At 34.6% G+C, this 18,862-nt stretch overlaps 1 protein-coding gene across 1 annotated transcript in view; it reads left to right on the top strand.

Moving 5' to 3' along the window:
* TECRL (trans-2,3-enoyl-CoA reductase like) overlaps window positions 1–17,308 on the top strand; it is a 90,841-nt gene extending 73,533 nt beyond the window's left edge. Inside the window, exons 9-12 of the mRNA XM_036245848.1 lie at window positions 6,023–6,080; window positions 15,326–15,411; window positions 15,941–15,986; window positions 17,181–17,308. Of these exons, the coding sequence (XP_036101741.1) occupies window positions 6,023–6,080; window positions 15,326–15,411; window positions 15,941–15,986; window positions 17,181–17,308 (318 nt within the window). The remainder of the gene's footprint in view (window positions 1–6,022; window positions 6,081–15,325; window positions 15,412–15,940; window positions 15,987–17,180) is intronic.
* Window positions 17,309–18,862: the final 1,554 nt, after the last annotated feature.

Raw genomic sequence — 18,862 nt, 5'->3', positions numbered from 1 at the left:
AAAAAAAAGAAGAAACAGAAAGAGAGAGAGGAACACAGGCATAAAATTAAAATTAAAACTAATAACTATCTATCAATAATTACCTTAAATGTAAATAGCTTAAATGCTCCAATCAAAAGACACAGGGAAGCTGATTGGATAAAAAAACATGACCCGTATATATGCTGTCTACAAGAGACCCACATCACAACAAAAGACTCACACAAGATGAAAGTGAAGGAATGGAAAAAAAATTTCAAAGCAAAGGGAAATGAAAAAAAAGCTGGTGTACCAATACTCATATCTGACAAGATAGACTTCAAAACAAGGGCCATAATAAGAGACAAAGAAGGTCACTACATAATATTAAAAGGATCAGTCCCAAGAGAATATAACCCTGGTAAACATATATACACCAAATACAGGAGTACCAAAATATATTTTAAAAATTCTGGAGAATTTCAAGGGAGAGATCAAAAGCAACATGATCATAGTGGGTGACTTTAACACGCCACTGATAACACTGGATAGATCTTCTAGACAAAAAATTAACAAGGACATAGGGTCCTTATAAGATAAAATAGATCAGTTGGACTTTCTTGATATTTATAGAACATTTTACCCCAAAGCTGTAGATATATATTCTTCTCAAGTGCGCATGGGTCATTCTCAAAGATAGACCACATGTTAGGACACAAAGCAAGTGTCTACAAATTCAAGAAAACTGAAATTATATCAAACAAAAATGACATGAAACTAGAACTCAATTACAATAAAAACACACAAAAACATTCAAACAATTGGAGGCCAAATAGCATGCTATTGAACAATAAATGCGTTACTAAGGTGATTAAGGAAGAAATTAAAAACTTCCTGGAAATCAATGAAAATGAACACACAGCAACACAAAATCTATGGGAAGCAGCAAAAGTAGTTCTGAGAAGGAAGTTCATAGCACTACAGGCCTACCTCAAGAAAAAAGAAAAATTCCTAATTGACTTTCTAACCCTATAAGTTAAAGAACTATAAAGTAAACAATAAGAAAAACCCAGAGCTAATAGAAGGAAGGAAATAGTAAAGGTCAGAGCAGAAATAAATGACATAGAGACTAAAAATACAAAAGATCAGTGAAAAAATAAGCTGGTTTTTTGAAAAGATAAACAAGATCGATGGACCCTTAGCCAGATTCACCAAGAAACAAACAAACAAACAAAAAAGAGAAAAAGAATAAACAAAATCAGAAATGAAAGGGGAGAAGTCACAACTGACACACCAGAAATGCAAAGGATCATCGAAACATACTATGAACAATTGTATGCCAACAAATTAGACAATCTAGGGAAAGTGGACAAATTTTTAGAAACAAATAGCCTTCCAAAACTGAACCAGGAAAAGATAGAAAACTTGAACAGACCAATACCAATGAAGGAAATTAAAGATGTAATTAAGAATCTCCCAGCAAAACAAAAGCCCAGGCCCAGATGGCTTCACAGGAGAAGATCTAATACCCATTCTCCTCAAACTATGCCAAAAATATCCAGAAGACGAAACACATCCTAACTCATTTTATGAGGCCAGAATAATCCTACTTCTAAAACCAGATAAAGACACTACAAAGAAAGAATACTACAGGCAATATCCCTGATGAACACAGATGCCAAAATCCTTAACACAATATTAGCAAATTGGATCCAGCAATACATCAAAAAAAAATTATTCATCATGACCAAGTGGGTTTCATCCCAGTCATGCAAGGATGGTACAATATTTGCAAATCAATAAATGTGATACACCACATAAACAAAAGGAAAGATTTAAACAATATGATCATATCAATAGATGCTGAAAAACATTCGACAAAACCAAGCACCCATTTCTGATAACACTCTGCAAGGTGGGAATAGAGGGATCATATCTCAACATAATAAAGGCCATATATAAAAAACCTACAGCCAACATTATACTCAATGGGCAAAATCTAAAAGCATTCCTCTTAAGAACGAAACAAGACAAGGATGACCATTTTCTATACTATTATTTAACATAGTACTGAAAGTCTAAGCCCCAGTAATTAGACATGAAGAAAAATAAAGGGGGAAATTGGAAAAGAGGAAGTGAAACTGTCATTATTCACAGATCACATGATATTGCTGATAGAAACCCCTAAAGACTCCATCAAAAATCTACTAGAGTAAATAAATGAATTTGGCAACGTAGCAGGATACAAAATTAACTTCAAGAAATTGACGGCATTCTTATACATCAATGATGAAATCACAGAAAAAGAAATTAAAAAACAGTCCCATTTACCATCGCAGCAAAAAAATTAAGATACCTAGGAATAAACTTAACCAAAGAAGTAAAGGACCTCTTCAAAGAAAACTACAGGCCATTGAAAAAAGAAATAGAGGAAGATATAAAAAGTGGAAGCATATACCTTGTTCATGAATTGGAAAAATTAACATCATTAAAATGTTCATACTACCCAAAGCAATCTATAGATTCAATGCAATACCCATCAAAATACCAATGACATATTTCACAGAACTAGGACAAACACTCCAAAAGTTTATATGGAATCAAAAAAGACCCCAAATGGCCACAGCAATCTTGAAAAGAAGAACAAAGTAGGAGGGATCACATTACCAGACTTCAGGTTATACTACAGAGCCACTGTAATCAAAATAGCCTGGTACCGGCACAAGAACAGGCAGATAAATCAATTGAACAGAATAGAGAACCCAGAAATTGACCCAAGACAATATGCTCAATTAATATTTGACAAAGGTGGCAAGAGCATACAGTGGAGTCAAGACAGTCTCTTCAATAAGTGGTGATGGGAAAATTGGACAGAGACTTGCAATAAAATAAAGCTAGAACACCAACTTACAGCATACAAGAGAATAAACCCAAAATAGATGAAAGACTTAAATGTAACTCATGAATCCATAAAAATTATAGAAGAAAATATAGGCAACAATATTTCAGACATCATACACAGCAGAATTTTCATTGATACAACACCTAAGGGAAGAGAAACAAACAAACAAAATAAACACATGGGACTACATCAAACTCAAAGCTTCTGCACAGCAAAAGAAACAACCATCAAAATGGAAAGGTATCTCACTATATGGGAGACCTTAATTGCCAATGATACATCAGATAAGGGGTTAATTTCCAACATATAGGGTACTCATACAACTCAACAAAAGGAAGAGAAAGAACCCAATTAAAAAATGGGCAGAGAACCTAAATAGACACCTCTCCGAAAAGGACATACAAGTGGCCAAGAGACATATGAAGAAATGCTCAACATTACTAATCATCCGAGAGATGCAAATTAAAACAACTATGAGATATCACCTCACAACTGTCAGAATCGCTGCCATCAACAAAGCATCAAACAATGTGTTTGCAAGGGTGTGGAGAAAAGGGGACTCTAGTACACTGTTGGTGGGAATGCAGACTGGTGTGAATGCAGACCAGTGCAGCCACTATGGAAAATACTATGGTGTTACCTCAAAAAATTAAAAATTGAACTGCCATTTGACCCAGTGATTCCACTTCTAGGAAAAAACCCTAAGAAGCCTGAAACACCAATGAGAAAGAATATATGTACCCCATGTTCATAGCAGCACTATTTACAATAGCTAAAATCTGGAAACAACCCAAGTGTCCATTAGAAGGTGAGTGGATAAAAATGCTGTGGTACATATGCACAATAGAACACTATGCAGCTATAAGGAAGAAAGATCTCTTATCCTTTGAGACAACATGAGGGACCTGGAGAGTATTATGCTAAGTGAAACAAGCCAAACGGAAAAAGAAAAATATCACATGATCTTACTTATTTGTGGAATATAATGAATTAAACAAACTGATGAACAAAATTGACCTAGAGACATAGAGGTGGGGTACAGACTGACAAGCCTCAGAGGAAGAGGGGTTGCGGGGGGAGAGATAAACCACATAACTTATATGCATGTATGCATAATCAATGGACATAGACAACAAAGGGGGGATGAGGCAGGGGGGATGGGATGAGCGTGTTATTGGGGAAAAACAGAGAAACATCTGTAACAAAAACAAATTAATTTAAAAAAAAGAAAAAAGTCCACTAGGGAATTAAGTTGATGATAAACTTAGTATCTCTAAATCTATCTATCTATCTGTCTATCTATCTGTCTGTCTGTCTGTCTATCTATCTATCTATCTGCATATCATCTATATCTATATTATCTATATTGTTATGTTTTATTTTGTTTTTTCCTCCCTGTACCCAAAATGTATACAGATAATCATGTCAGCACTATAATTACTGATTGGGCTGGGGAAAGAGCACCTAAAAAAAGAAATTATGACATTACTAAAAGGCTGCTCAACTGATCTAACTAAAATCAAAATGTTATTTTATTCATGGTTCATATTTTGGATAGAATATTATTTTTTTAATGTTTAGTTCTGTTGAGGTAAGTAGGAAGAAAAAATATTTTGATGGTTGAATGAGTATAAAATATTGATAATCACAAAGTAAATGTGTTTTACCAGAAGGAAAACCATTATTTTCTGATATATAATTTGCTCACAAAGATTTGGTAGGTTAATTTTCTTATTAACATTTTATAATATATCCCATTTTGTGTTTGGCACTGTGAGTGATAAAAAATATGTATGAGAGGGTGTGTGGACTTAGAGATAAGCAAAAAATAGGAAGAACAGACATAAAAATCATTTTGGTAATTAATTGTTAATAGTGTTGACAATGTGTGAGAGAACTTTAGAGAAGTGAGATGCAGACTAATTCTCTGAAGAAGTTTCTGTCGATGATGTCATTTTACTTTTATTTTATTACAAGTACACTTTATAACAATACTTGATTTTATGTAATCATCATAAAATATCTATGAGACAGGAGTTAATATTAGCATTGGATGAAGAAATGAAATGTCAAATATCTAAATCACTTAATCTCTAACAAAGAATCAGTGAAATATACTGCATTCTAACACAAGTCCATCCAACCCAAAGCTCAACACTCTTAAACATATTAACACATAAATAATGTCAACTATAAAATTATTATCAGAAAATGCAAAATTTATCTTTGCAGTTTCAATAACTTTAGAAACTAGGAGCATCTTCCACAATTATAGGAATAATGTTATATGTGAAGAAATATATACAAAAATAATTAAACAAAAAAAGAACAAAATCAGTTATATTTTAACAAATTAAAAGCATTAAAGGCACTGAGTAAAAGGTATATATTACAGTGAAAATTAAATGACTCTAAATATTAAAGATTTTGGATAACATGGCATTTATTAATACCATCGTATTTATATGTTGAATACATACTTGGTGTTAAATAGGATAAGGGGTATATACCAGCCAAAGAAAAAGGTCTTATATTCTTAGGATACATGTAGCAATTTTGGAGTATAAACCCCAGGAGATGTTGTTAAGTCTTGAGCTTCTTAGAGGTTCATAGTGGTCTACTAACAAGGACAACTAGCAGAGTATACATGAGCAAGGGGTCAGATGACAGATGAGCAGCTAGTGTCTGTAGGACAATACTACTTACAACAGGTTTTCTAAACTGACCTGAAATCAGCTGAGAATCAAACTACCAATCTTGTAGTGGGAGGGTTGCTACTGCATTAATAAATTTAGAATATATAAACCTATGTCAAGTCTATCTTCAGCATCATGACTTGTCTCTTCATGAAATAAAAATGTATCCCCTGTAGCAAGTACAAAACATGTAATCAACACAACTTGATGCATCAGGCAATTTGAACTGACTTAAACAGTCAAGAATTTCAGAATTTCTCACTTATTGTGACATTATTTTGATTCTGTATGTGCCGGTGCACACCTTTTATTATTATGATGCAAAATTTCTTCTCCTTACACATGAGAGTAATAAAATATCTATTGAATCCTTGGGATTAATATGTTGCATACATAGTTATATCGCTGCAGAATTCATTTTTAAGAGGCACAGGTATATCACACTAAAAAATAAAATATTTTGCAGATTTGTGAAGCTGGAAATCATTTCATCAATGTAGTATTGGCTCATCCCAATCACACAGGTTAGTCCCCATGCCTTTTTAAAAAATCTTCTCTAGAGTAAATTATGTTAATTATTGTTTTTAAAAGTCTTAAATAGAAAGACAAATCCTCTATGGTTCACTTATATGGAATCTAAAACACAGACTCACAGAAACAGAGACCAAGGGGTGGCTATCATTAGGAAGGGTGTGGGGTACAAGTGAGATGGGGAAGGGACTATATTCAATAATATTGTGATTAGTTTACATGGTGACAGAAAATTATAGAATTAGTGGGGTGATCACATTGTAAATTATAAAAATGTTGAATCACTATATTGTACACCTGAAACTAATATAACCAATATAATATTGTACACAAACTATACATCATTTTTTTTTATCCTTACCTAAGGACATTTTTCCATTTTTTGTTCAGATAGAGTGGGAGGGAGAGAGAGAGAAACAACGACGTGAAAGGGACACATCTAGTGGCTGCCACCCACACAACCCAACCAGGGCCGGGGACAAACTGCAACCAAGATATGTGCCCTTAGCAGGAACCAAACCCGGGTCTCTCTGGACCACAGGTCGATGCTCTAACTGCTGAGCCAAACTGGCCAGGGCTACATAATTTTTTAAAAATAAGTTTTTATTGATTTTTTTTTTTTTTTTAAGAGAAAGGAAGGGAGAGGAAGAGACATTGATGTGAGAGAACTATGGAGCGGCCGCCTCGTCCACGCCCCCTACCGGGGATCTAGCCCACAACCTGGCATGTGCCCTGACTGGGAATCAAACAGGTACCTCCCAGTCCATGGGAGGATGATCAATCCACTGAGCCACACTGGCTGGGCCTATACATAATTTAAAAAAAAAACAATTTTTGAATGGTGAATAGCAATAGTTGGAAACATAAGATATGACTCAATCCTTAACCTTTAATGCCTCAGTTTTCCAAATAATTGAACTAAATCATGTACCCTAATAATGTCTTCTCTAAAATAAAGTTTGCATGAACACACCCAAACTCCTCCCCAAACATGTCAAACAAATATCTCACTCTAAAATGTGATAAAGTAAACACATGATTGAAAAGTAAAGCACTATGAAATCCACTGATGAATATCCAGATTACTTAGGTTAATGCTCAGTCCTGATCTAATTTGCACAGTGATTGATACAAGCAATGCCTGGGAGAACATTTGAAATTTGGTAGTTAGTCAAAGATATTAGAAAAAATTTAGAGTCTATATCATTTAAAGATATTTTGGGTAAATGAATCCTCTCAGTCAGGTTCAATTATAGGTAGGGATTTGCAAATATTTATTTATACAAGACATAAATGAATTGTATATTTCAAATAGCAATGGTCAAAATTTGGGCTTCATGTTGTGATCAGTCCAGCTAAAAATATAGAGGTATAGTTGTCTCTATAAGTGTGTTTTAATTTCTACCTGAATTTCTTAACATTTTCTTGCCTTGAACATTTCTGGTAGTCTTGTGAAGCATATGAAACACTTTTCAGGATAATTTTTATATATAATAAAATACGTAGCATTACACATGAAATTTATTATATTAGAATATTTGAAAATACATGAAAAATGGTGTAATATAATAATATGCTTCCTATTGCAACATTAAATAACACTGTAATAACAACTTTTTTGAGAATCAATGACTATAAATTATGTAATTATATATGGTAATATTTAAAACAACTCTAATAAAATTTGAAAAGATCTGCCCTTTGTAGGTGAGGGGGCGGGATCAGGAGGAGGGTGTCAATGCGGGGCAAAGGAGAAACATCTGTAACAAAAATAAATTAAAAAAAAAAAAAAGAAAGAAAATATCTGCCCTAGAGGGTATGGTTCAGTGGTTAGACTGTCAGCCTGCACACAGAAGGGTAGTAGGTTCAATTCCTAGTCAAGGGCACATATCTGGGTTGCAGGTTCAATGTTTGTCCCCACAGTTGAAGTACATGCAGGAGGCAACAAATTGATGTGTCTCTCTCACATCAATGTTTCTCTCTTGCTCTCTTTCTCTCCCTCCCTCTGCCTCCCTCTCTTCTAAGCTGTCTAAAAAGCAATGAAAAAAATATCCTAAGGTGAGGATTAACCAATACATTTTTAAAAAATATCTGCACTGCCCTGGCCAGTTTGGCTCAGCGGTTAGAGTGTCGGCCTGCGGTCCGGAGAGACCCGGGTTCGGTTCCCGCTAAGGGCACGTACTTCGGTTGCAGTTTGTCCCCAGCCCTGGTTGGTCGTGCGGGTGGCAGCCACTCGATGTGTCCCTTCACGTCGATGTTTCTCACTCTCTCTCCCTTCCTCTCTCTCCCTCCCACTCTCTCTGTACAAAAAATGGAAAAATATCCTCGGGTGAGGATAAAAAAAAAATAATAATAAAAAAAAAAAATATCTGCACTTTCTTGGCTGAAAAAAATTAACAGATTAAGCAAATACTATTGTGGTTTGTTGTTTGCATTTGCAAAAAATTAAAGCCTATGTTTTATTAAGAGATAGAATGTCTTTTTTATCTGAACCAAATTCATGGATCTACTGAATTCTCCTTGGATGTATATGATGAAACACCAGATGATAATCTGGTAGTCTAATTAAATTTTTATTTTATTTTATGTAGACACAAAGCAATACAATCCTATTATAATGCTACCATTGACAAAGTTATAAATATCGCATATTTTAGTCTTGATTCTGACTTTCTAACAATGTGATCTTGCTCAAGTTTCCTCATCTATCTGGAAAATGGTGTCATTATTATTATTTTTTAATGCATTCTTTAAATTGTTGACAGTATTACAGATGTCTCCCATTCCCCCCTTTGCCCCACTCCGCCCAGCCCTGCCGTACCCCAGGCCTTTACCTCACTTTTATCTGTGTCCATGGGCTATGCATATAAATTATTGGGTTAATCTCTTCCTGTTCCCCTCACCCCCCCACTCTGAGATCTGTCAGTCTATTCCATGCATCCATGCCACTGGACCTATTTAGTTCATTAGATTTCACGTATAAGTGAGATCATGCGATATTTGTCTTTCTTTAACTGGCTTATTTTTGTTTAGCATAGTAATCTGCAGGTGTCATTACTTGAAAAAAAAATTAACACATATTTTCAAAATCTAACATGACTTTGAAACTATTCGTGAAAGAAATACTTTGCATGCGTGTGTGTGAATGTGTGTGTGTTTACATATCCAGTATCCATGTTGCTCTTGAGCAGTGATCTCCAACTGGTGTGCCACAAGAATGTTTAAAACCTGCACTACCTAACAATTTAGTCAGGGGACATGACCTCTTTTCCCTTCGATTTTGAAATAAAAAAAGTACAACAGCCAACACACCAATAGCTGTCTGGTATGAATTAATCAAAAGTATACCTTTTTTTATTCTTTGGTCAGATTGTCAAAAAGTACTCTTTTTAGTATACTGCAGAAGTTTAGTAATTAGTTTGTGTGTGCCATGAAATGAAAAAGGTTTAAAATCACTGCCCTTAAGAAATCAGATGCCAATTTAATCTTCTCTGCATTGTTAATTGGATTTTATTTTTTTGCCTAGAAAAAAAAAAAAAATCCACAGAGTATGTGTCTTTTCCTGCAATATGAATTGCTGCCCTCTTTTAGTATAAATGGGGTCCATTAAATAACCTAATTATTCTCCAGGAGAAACTGTGGATTATTATGGTGTTACTGTTGTTCATCATCGCTAGCATTTGGAGACTTGGAAGCAGTTGAGCTAGATCTGCCCTGGTAAGTGGGCACCCATGCCATGGAGCCCAAACATAGCTTCCATCACTGCCACCATACTCCACTCATGTACCCGTTTCCCATCAGCAGAGAAATCCATGACAGAGGCTGGCCAACACTGACTGACTGAGTTACCTTTTTTTATTGTCTCTTTTATTATAGATGCTTCTTGTTGGGCATTAACAGGTGAAAAAGAGCTACATGCTTCATGTCTACACTTATATTCATGGACATTCCTGATCTGTTGGTCCATTTGGCACAGCATGTGATTCTATGTGTAGTGTAGCCTTCAACACATCTTTTTCAACTCCAGAAACTCTGCCCATTGGGAGAACCCCACACCCCACATTACTGTCTTGCAAGGTGATTCCTGAATGTGACTGTATGTAGCTTTCATGCATTTCTGGTTTATACCCATGTACCAGCCAACTCATCTCTGAAATAAGCTCGGGCTCTTCCTCAGTTTTCAACTGGGCTTAAGGTCTAACTAAGTGGCCACGTATGTGAGTTAAAGAGAACACACTGGTTCCACAGTGGGGAACGATGTGGTTGTCTACAACACCTGCCAATGCAGCTTGCTTGTACCCTGTTGTCTGAATATACCATTTCTATCTTACAATGCATTATTTCTGGTCTCACCCAACCTATGACTTATGCCTAATGGAACTCAGCTTATAATGCAGCTAAGACCATATGGACATTGGTGTCCCTAGAATACTATCTGAATCTTTACCACAATTCGGTAGCATCCCAGGACTATTGTCTCAAATAACCATAATTCTCCATGGCAAATGCCATGGCCTTGCTCCAGAAGACCAGGGTTCAGCATCTTGATGATCCTACTGGCTTGCCATACGTTCCACACATTATCTTTCCCCACCATCGATAGGTTTAATATAGAGAGTTTACCCAAGTGCAGAAGTGCTTCCACTAAAACTTGAGTCTGCTGCAGTTCTCGGACTTAAACACTACTAAATTATTGTAGCTTTTTGTGCTACATGGTGTATGGTTCAGAGCAGATTTCCCTGGTGTGTAATACAATCCCTCCCTAATGGAAGAGGCCTGCAAGTCATTCTGCTTCCTCTTTAATAGTGAGAAGTGCAAATTGCAGTATATTTCCTCTGACTTTGGAGGTGATACTGCATGATCATTGGGCCTTTAAACAGTTTACTGATGATGGGCCCCTAAAACGTTATACTACTTGTTAGCTAACCCACCCCTCCTGTAAACCACACATCTTAATAAAGCCTCCAACATGCCAGCCATTTCTTATTCATCCAGTATGAACAGCGTGATGTTACTGATAAGAGTGCAAGAGTGTGATTTCCAGTGTGATGTCCAACCAGTCTGGGTTTCCTTGAGCTATGACAGAGGATGGGACTACTAATATGGTCCTAGAAAAAAAATTGAAAATGTATACTATTGTCCATTTTAAGAAAAAATACTCTATTCTGACCGCCATTTCTAATAACAATAAAAATACACACACATTTATCAGCTCAGTGGCTATGTCCATATACCCAAACCTGAGTGAATCTGTTCTATCAAGGACGCCATATCTGGTCATCTTAGTTGCAACAGTGGATAATGTTTGATCAGATTTACAGTGTTCCACTGTCATCCTCCAAAATGCATCTGGCTTTTGTGGAGCCTATAAACGTTAATTAAATGGTAATATAAGGGTTCTAGAACCTTGCCCTAGCACACCTTATACCTTAAGTGTGGCACTAATCTGCCCCTGGGGTGCAATATTGGTTTATATTTACAGAAGCATGGGTGCAATTTCAGAACCTTCCACTTGGCTTTCCCTGCTGCATAGCTCTTCCCCTAAAGGCCAAGAAAACAATGTGAAAGTTGTGCAAACTACAAAGTGTCTATAGTTCAGATATTAATTCAGTGTCTGAGAAAATGACCACTTTGGCCCTAGAGGACACACTGTGTCAAACAGTGCTTGAAAGGTAGTAATACCCTACTTCCACTAGGGTACAGGCCACCAAACAAATTACCACAGATGATTTCGGGAAGTTATTTTAGTGAGGGAATGTGAGAATCATTACGTATACTTGTTTTTGGGATATAGGATCTTTCTTCCTGGGATCTCAGACTGTTCATGCGTCAGTGAGTTTAGTGTCTTACAATTGGTTCAAGTCTCAAAACTGGGAAAGGAACACAGATTTTTTATTTTATTTTATTTTTTTATAGAGCTAGCTGCCCCCAGTCTTTTGACTATTCATCTCTAATTTACCGTCTTTATCTAAATTTAGAAAATAGCAATGTCGCAAATCCATCAATCTAGCCTCCATTGTGTCCTTTTAATCAAGACATAACTTTCTGTGGATCAAGCTTCTTCTGAACTCACCTCTCATTCTGGTTTAGGACAATAAGGTGCTGAAACTAGACCTGGCTTCTATTTGAGGGAGATGAAGGGCTCCTTTAGTCCAATCACTATCACTACTGCTCATCCCAATTCTAAGAGATATCACTTCCAGTCATCCCGGTACTGCAGCAAGCCAGTTCAAATCTCAGTGAAGGTGGTGTCCTTTCATGAACACATTCTTGTAGTTGTTGAAAATGATGTATTTTTTGGTTCCTCCCAGGCACTGGTAAGAATATGGGAATATGGAGCACAGGAAACGATGTCTTCCTATGTAAAGGGTCTTCCGATTTCAGCTTTATAGAGACTACCTATTTAAGATTCCTACTTTTCTAAGCCACTTAATAACTTTCCCTGTCTGCCATGGGAATTATAATACTCCTTTCTCCCTTACTGTGGGCTATTGTTTTGTTCATGTTTCGAGGTGCGTCAGTAAGTTTGTACCATTTTAGCAGGACAAGAGGGTGCTCCAAAAAAATAAACCCACCCTTACCTGATTTTATATTTTACCCTCTAATTAAGCACCCTCAGAATACAATCACATGTGTATTCTCCTATAGTCTGCTGGTTCAAGCTAGCTGGGCCCTGCAGCTCCATTGGGAAGTGATCCCCTTTTTTCTTACGAAGCTCAGAACAACCTCAGGTAGGTTATGTGTGATGTTATCTTACTGTAGTATAGGGGTTAAGAAAGGTCATGGGAAAAAACCCTAAGGAGATTTTATTGCAACATAGTAGCCTCTGTACTACCTTTAAGGAAGCTGGGTGTGCTTTTACTAGGGAGAAGAGGGTCAATTCTTAGATTCAGGGAGTTCATGAAGATCTACATATTCCACAATTTTTGTGGACAAAACCTTGGCTTAGCAGACCTGCTTTGAATTAGTGTTGTATGTTCTTTGGATCTTGACTAGACTTACAGATAAGTGTTGTACCAGGTCTTCAGCTTTCTCAGCCTTTGTCTCATAGCAGGTGAGTAGAGCCTCTTCTTATGGTACCAAGGAGATCCTCTAGTTCTTACACTTGGCTTTTAATTGTAAATTCTCACAGTTGGCTTTTAATTGTAAATTCTCACAGTTGGCTTTTAATTGTAAATTATCAGTTTCAGTTTTAGGTACCTTTGTCAAGAACATTGATAGTAATCAGCACTCAATTCCACTGGGCAAAATGAAGCATTCCTTTCCACCAGTATAACATCCCAGTACACCACTGGTAAATGGTTTTGCACTTGTCCCTTGAACCAGCAGCTGTCTGTTCTGAACTAACCATCTATAATGGGGTGCTCATTGCAGGCTCTTCAGTAGATCAGTCAGCTCTAAAACGTCATTCCAGCATCTGCTTTTTGGCTACTCCTGGTGTCAACTACGGTAGGTTTAGTTTCCTGAGATGCAGATAATGAGATGGAGATTAGCAGTCAGGAGGTGTATTAGGGAGTGATTTTTTGTATGGTAAGAAAGAAATTATGTTGGGGTAGGAAATTGAGAGCAATACAGTTATCAGTGAGAGTCTCAGATGAATTGATGGAGCATTATAAAGCTGAGATGAAATAACAATGTTGTCCTATTGAGACATCAATTTGATATATTGATCAAATACTAAATTAGGACCAAACCAAAAAGTGAGTGTAACCTCAGGTGACGTTGTTCCCTTAACCACACCTCCCTCACAGGGTGGCCGACAGCTGAAGGTCCCCTACCTGCGGTACTCCCAGAAGTTGTGGAATAAACCGTTTATGCTTGAAAAATGTAGGTGGTGCAGCATTGTAATGTAAAAAATCTTCAGCCTTATATTTAATAGATGATCTATTAAAAATAGTAAGTGTAGGTTGAGAAAACATGGTGGGAATGAATTAAATGAGTAATGCCTAAACTAAGCTATTATTAAAATTAACAGCAACCATGTACACTTAAGACAATATCTATATACATTTTTCAGTGTCACAAGTCATATTGTTATTCAATCTACAAACTATATCTGGAAGACATTTGTATTTGTGGACCCCTGATCATCCACAACCTCCAGGAGCTGATCAGTCAAAAAGTAGCTTTTACCCGGATTACCTTGTATGCAACTTCCTACTTCGATATTCAGTTATTATAACATGGAACATTTCCTCAATTATATCTCTTTTGATGTATATATGGGTACCAAAGATGTTTAAATAAATGTTACCCAACAAACCTGTAATATTAAATGGCATATGTATTTATTACTATCTTGAAATGAGCAGTGTATAAAATCTGCACAGGACCTAATATATGTTTTACTTTGATATTTCAACAATAGTTCCAATTTTGAAAACATACTGACATTTTTTTATGACTTTAGAATTTTAACTAAAGAGATTCGTTTATGTGTTTATCTAATTAAATCTTGCTATGGGGAATAACAGTAATATTATAATTCACATTTACTTTTATGACTGCCACAGCTCAAAGGTCAACTTGAAGTCATTATAAATTTGTTATCTAAAATATTTCTCAAAAATATTTGAAAGGTGAAAAATAACTAACAAAAATCAAGTGACAATACGTTAAGAATAATAAGAGCTTTAAATAATAATCCTGACTGCTGAACAGAAACACATTAGGTGGTATTTCTGAATACTAACTACATTGATACTCACTGTAATCTTCTTATGAGAGATTTTTACAATTTTTTAATATTAGTGACATCCTTATGAGATTTCCTTTGGACTTTCACTAATTTAATAGAGAGAGGTTTGAAGTATTTAATAATCTCAACCCAAATTATCATTTTTGACACTAAAGGAGAATAGGAAGAGGCATGCAAATATTAAAATGCATTTATTAATCTCAGTATGCAATGCCACTGCAGCTATGATATTTGAAGTAACATTTATATATTGTTTTATTTAAACTCTTAAAGAACTAATTATCATGGTCTGTTCTGTAATTTTCCAGCAACATAGCTATGGACATGGTCCGCAAGTGACAATTATTCTATTTGAGTCAAAAGGTCATAACATTTGAAAATGGTTCTCTTCTGAGTAATTTGTGAAATGGGTTTCTATAAATGTATGATGACATTTCATGTGGTATATAGTTGCTCTAGGGAATTTAGAATTATATAACAAATATATGATCACATTTGCAATATGTAGCATCATTGACATTTTACTCTTCTTTCTAAAAGGAACTAATGCCTGTTTTCCAAGTCCAAATTATAACCCCTTCACATGGATGTTTTTCCTGGTTTCATGTCCTAACTATACCTATGAGGTATGCTGTTATGTATGTAAATAATTGAACTTTATTTTATGATATAATAAATGTATGCATTTATGTATTTACCTGTGTTATGGATTAATATATGATAATATTTTATCTATAGATATAGCATAGTCAGAGATATAAATTATGATATAGATTTAAATTCAAGTTATATGCTTAGAAAACTGGAACATTTCTACCACAATTTTCTTTGGGAAAAAAAAGTATATTTGTGCATATACTTACTATATTTAAAAAAATTTTTACAATCTTTATATAAAATATATTGAGATGTTTTAAGATTTTATTTTTTTGAACATTTTGGAACACAGTCTTCCATTTTCTTATGAATATGATATTATTTTATAGACTTGCTTGTGACTTAATCATATTTAATGCAAATTATTTAGGGGAAAGTAATTTCTACCTATAGTTTTTCTACTGTGCTTGAAGCTTTGAATTGCCTATTTAATGCTACAAGTGAACAAATCTGTAGATTACTCATATATAAATGTTAACTTGTGTTTTAATCTAACAGATTGGATCATGGATTAGCTTCACAGTAATGACACAGACACTACCTGGTAAGACCTAGGATTATCAACAATTGATGTAAATGAATCTTTAGAAGTGATTTCTGAGAATAAGGTGCTATAGTACTAAAGTTTGTCATGTTTGCAGAATAATTTTATGCTTTCATTTTTATTTTCTAAGCAGTTTAAAACATAATAGTGATGGTGATAGGGAAGGGGAGGCTGGGTGGAAGGGGACAAAGGTGGGGAAACTGGGACATCTGCAATAGTGTCAACAATAAAAAGTGTGTGTGTGTGTGTGTGTGTGTGTGTGTGTGACATTACTTGCTATGTATTTCTATGTATTGTGGCCTAATCCAAGTCAGGAGATGAGGTTAAAAGAAGTGGTGGTAATAATACATTGAACTTGAAACTCTCTCTTGTGCCTGTGCACAGACAGGTGTGTGTGCTCTTCAGGTGTCCATGATGCCTGTGAAGGGAAGGCTGAGAGTATGAATGTGTAATCTTTGCTAGGCATTTTAACACATGCAAGGATGCCAAATTTTAATTAACTGCATGTAATAGAAGGGATATTTGTTATATCTATTATATCCATTTTTTGTTCCACTGTACAAAAACTTTGAATCATAATTAATGTGGTGTGCCATATGTATTTTTGTGTATGTAGGTAGAGGTATATTATATGCATATGGAAACTCTTACTAAAAAATTCTGATATAAAAATTCTTTATTTGGTCGCAATGGGATATAAAAATTATGAATTTATGCCCTGGCTGGTTTGGCTCAGCAGTTAGAGCGTCAGCTCACATAACAAAGAGTTGCAGGTTCATTTCATGTCAAGAGCATGTACCTCAGTTGAGGTTCAGTCCCCAGCCTCATTTGGGGTCATGTGGGAGGCAACCATTCTATGTCTCTCTCTCACATCTCTCTCTCTCTACCCCTCACCCCCCACCCTCCAACTATATCTGAAGATAAATGGAAAAATATCCTTGGGTAAGGATTAAAAAAAATTATGGATTTATTTTTACCTCTGCTATATACTTTTTATGTATATAAAACCATGCACTAAATGCTGATTGAACATATTAAGTTATGCAATGAATATGAGTACATAAAACTGATAGAAAACTATGAAATATTTGAGAAACACTTTAAAAACAATGTCTGATCTTTTTTTCTAAAATAACTTGATACATCCATCACAGAAATGAGAAAGAAAGAATAACTATTTCTTTTTTCTTCTAGTTGGAATTTTTACACTTCTGATGAGTATCCAGATGTCTTTGTGGGCACAAAAGAAGCACAAGACGTATCTGAAGAAATTCAGTTCTTATATGCATAGAAAATCAGCAATGATTCCATTCATATTGTAAGAGAAAGATAATTGATACTATCACATATATAAAAGAAATACACTAATTCAGACTTGAACAAGGATGGCTGACTATTATGTTCCAGAAATTCACAAACAGTATTTTTACTGAGTAAAAATATTAAATGGTATAATCTCGTTAAATATAGACTAATAAATGAGAGAAATGAAAAACAGAAATATAGGCATAAGTAATAAAAAATAGCATCCAGTAATTTGCAAGGGACTGGTTTTTGGACAGTATTTTCTTATTTCATTGAATATTCTATAATACTGTTTAAGACAGTTAAAATATCTGAATTCTAAATTAAATATTTTTAAAAATTGTGACATTTAAGTCACTTGAATTTTACACATTATTTTGATAGTAATTAAATTTTGTCTTTATTGTTCAAAATGTTATTGAAAAGCATTTAATGTCTTATGTTATGAGTTCAATTTGTTGTGAAAATTTTACCTATATTAAAAGTGGAATACCTGTAATTAGTCATGTATCTTTTTTATTCCTAATACATACATTGTATGCTATCACTATAAAATTATAATTAAAATATTTTCTAGACTTTATTAAATCACTTTAATATATAATATATATTTATCTATACGTCATGTTTATATATAAATGTATATTGAAATATGTAGATTTCAAATGAATTAATATAATGTTAAGAGAGAGTGCACTGGAGATTTTTTGAGATGTAGAGTGGAAAATTCTTCACTTTATTTTTACATTTTTAAATTCTGATGTTCTCTCAAGCTTGTGTTTTTGTGTGTTTGTGTGTGTGTGTGTGTGTATCTGTGTGTAAATATGCATATGTATTTTACCAAGGAAATGGCTGATACTGCAAAAATCAAGAACAAATTAGTTAAATATTTAAAGAAATTCTCAGTTTCATCATCTTAAAATTGGGATTCTTTAAATTGGTTAATTTCTAGAACCTTTCCAATTCTCAGATATATATTATACATATAAATATATACATAACAAAATATCATCATCAAAGCTTATATTATATATGTATTTGACAAAATATTCTTGATAAAGGTAGTCTATATGCATGCATTCTGTGGGTGATTATTATTGAAAAAGGTGGTCAATTACTCAAGAAATAACAAAGAAAACCCTCCAAAAGCATTGTTATCATTCTTAAATATATAACATGAAAATATCACAGGGGAAGACAAAAACAAATGTTAACTCCTTCATACTCATTCAGCAAAAGTACGTGGAATCATGCAAAAGTCTAAAGGAAGCACTAATGCATTAAACCATGTACATCTAATACATCTATGTAATTAACTACCTATGATAAATACCCCTTAGTAAAAAAACAAAGAATAGTTTGTTTTCTCAACTGGATCCTGACTGATGCCAAACTAGGAAGTTTGCACTTTGTCCCAGGACTAGAAGATCTTTTTGATACAGCAAGGATGGATGTGTTACATATACTATTCAAACAAAGGCTGGAAATAACTGCAAATATATAATTACAGATCTCAGCTTCTACCTCCCAGTCTCTTAATGTAGCAATTATTATGATCCCTGACAAGACAT

Source organism: Molossus molossus, unplaced genomic scaffold, assembly GCF_014108415.1.
Source record: "Molossus molossus isolate mMolMol1 unplaced genomic scaffold, mMolMol1.p scaffold_m16_p_1, whole genome shotgun sequence".
Classification (NCBI taxonomy): Eukaryota; Metazoa; Chordata; class Mammalia; order Chiroptera; family Molossidae; genus Molossus; species Molossus molossus.
This window is presented reverse-complemented; position numbering and strand designations above follow the sequence as displayed.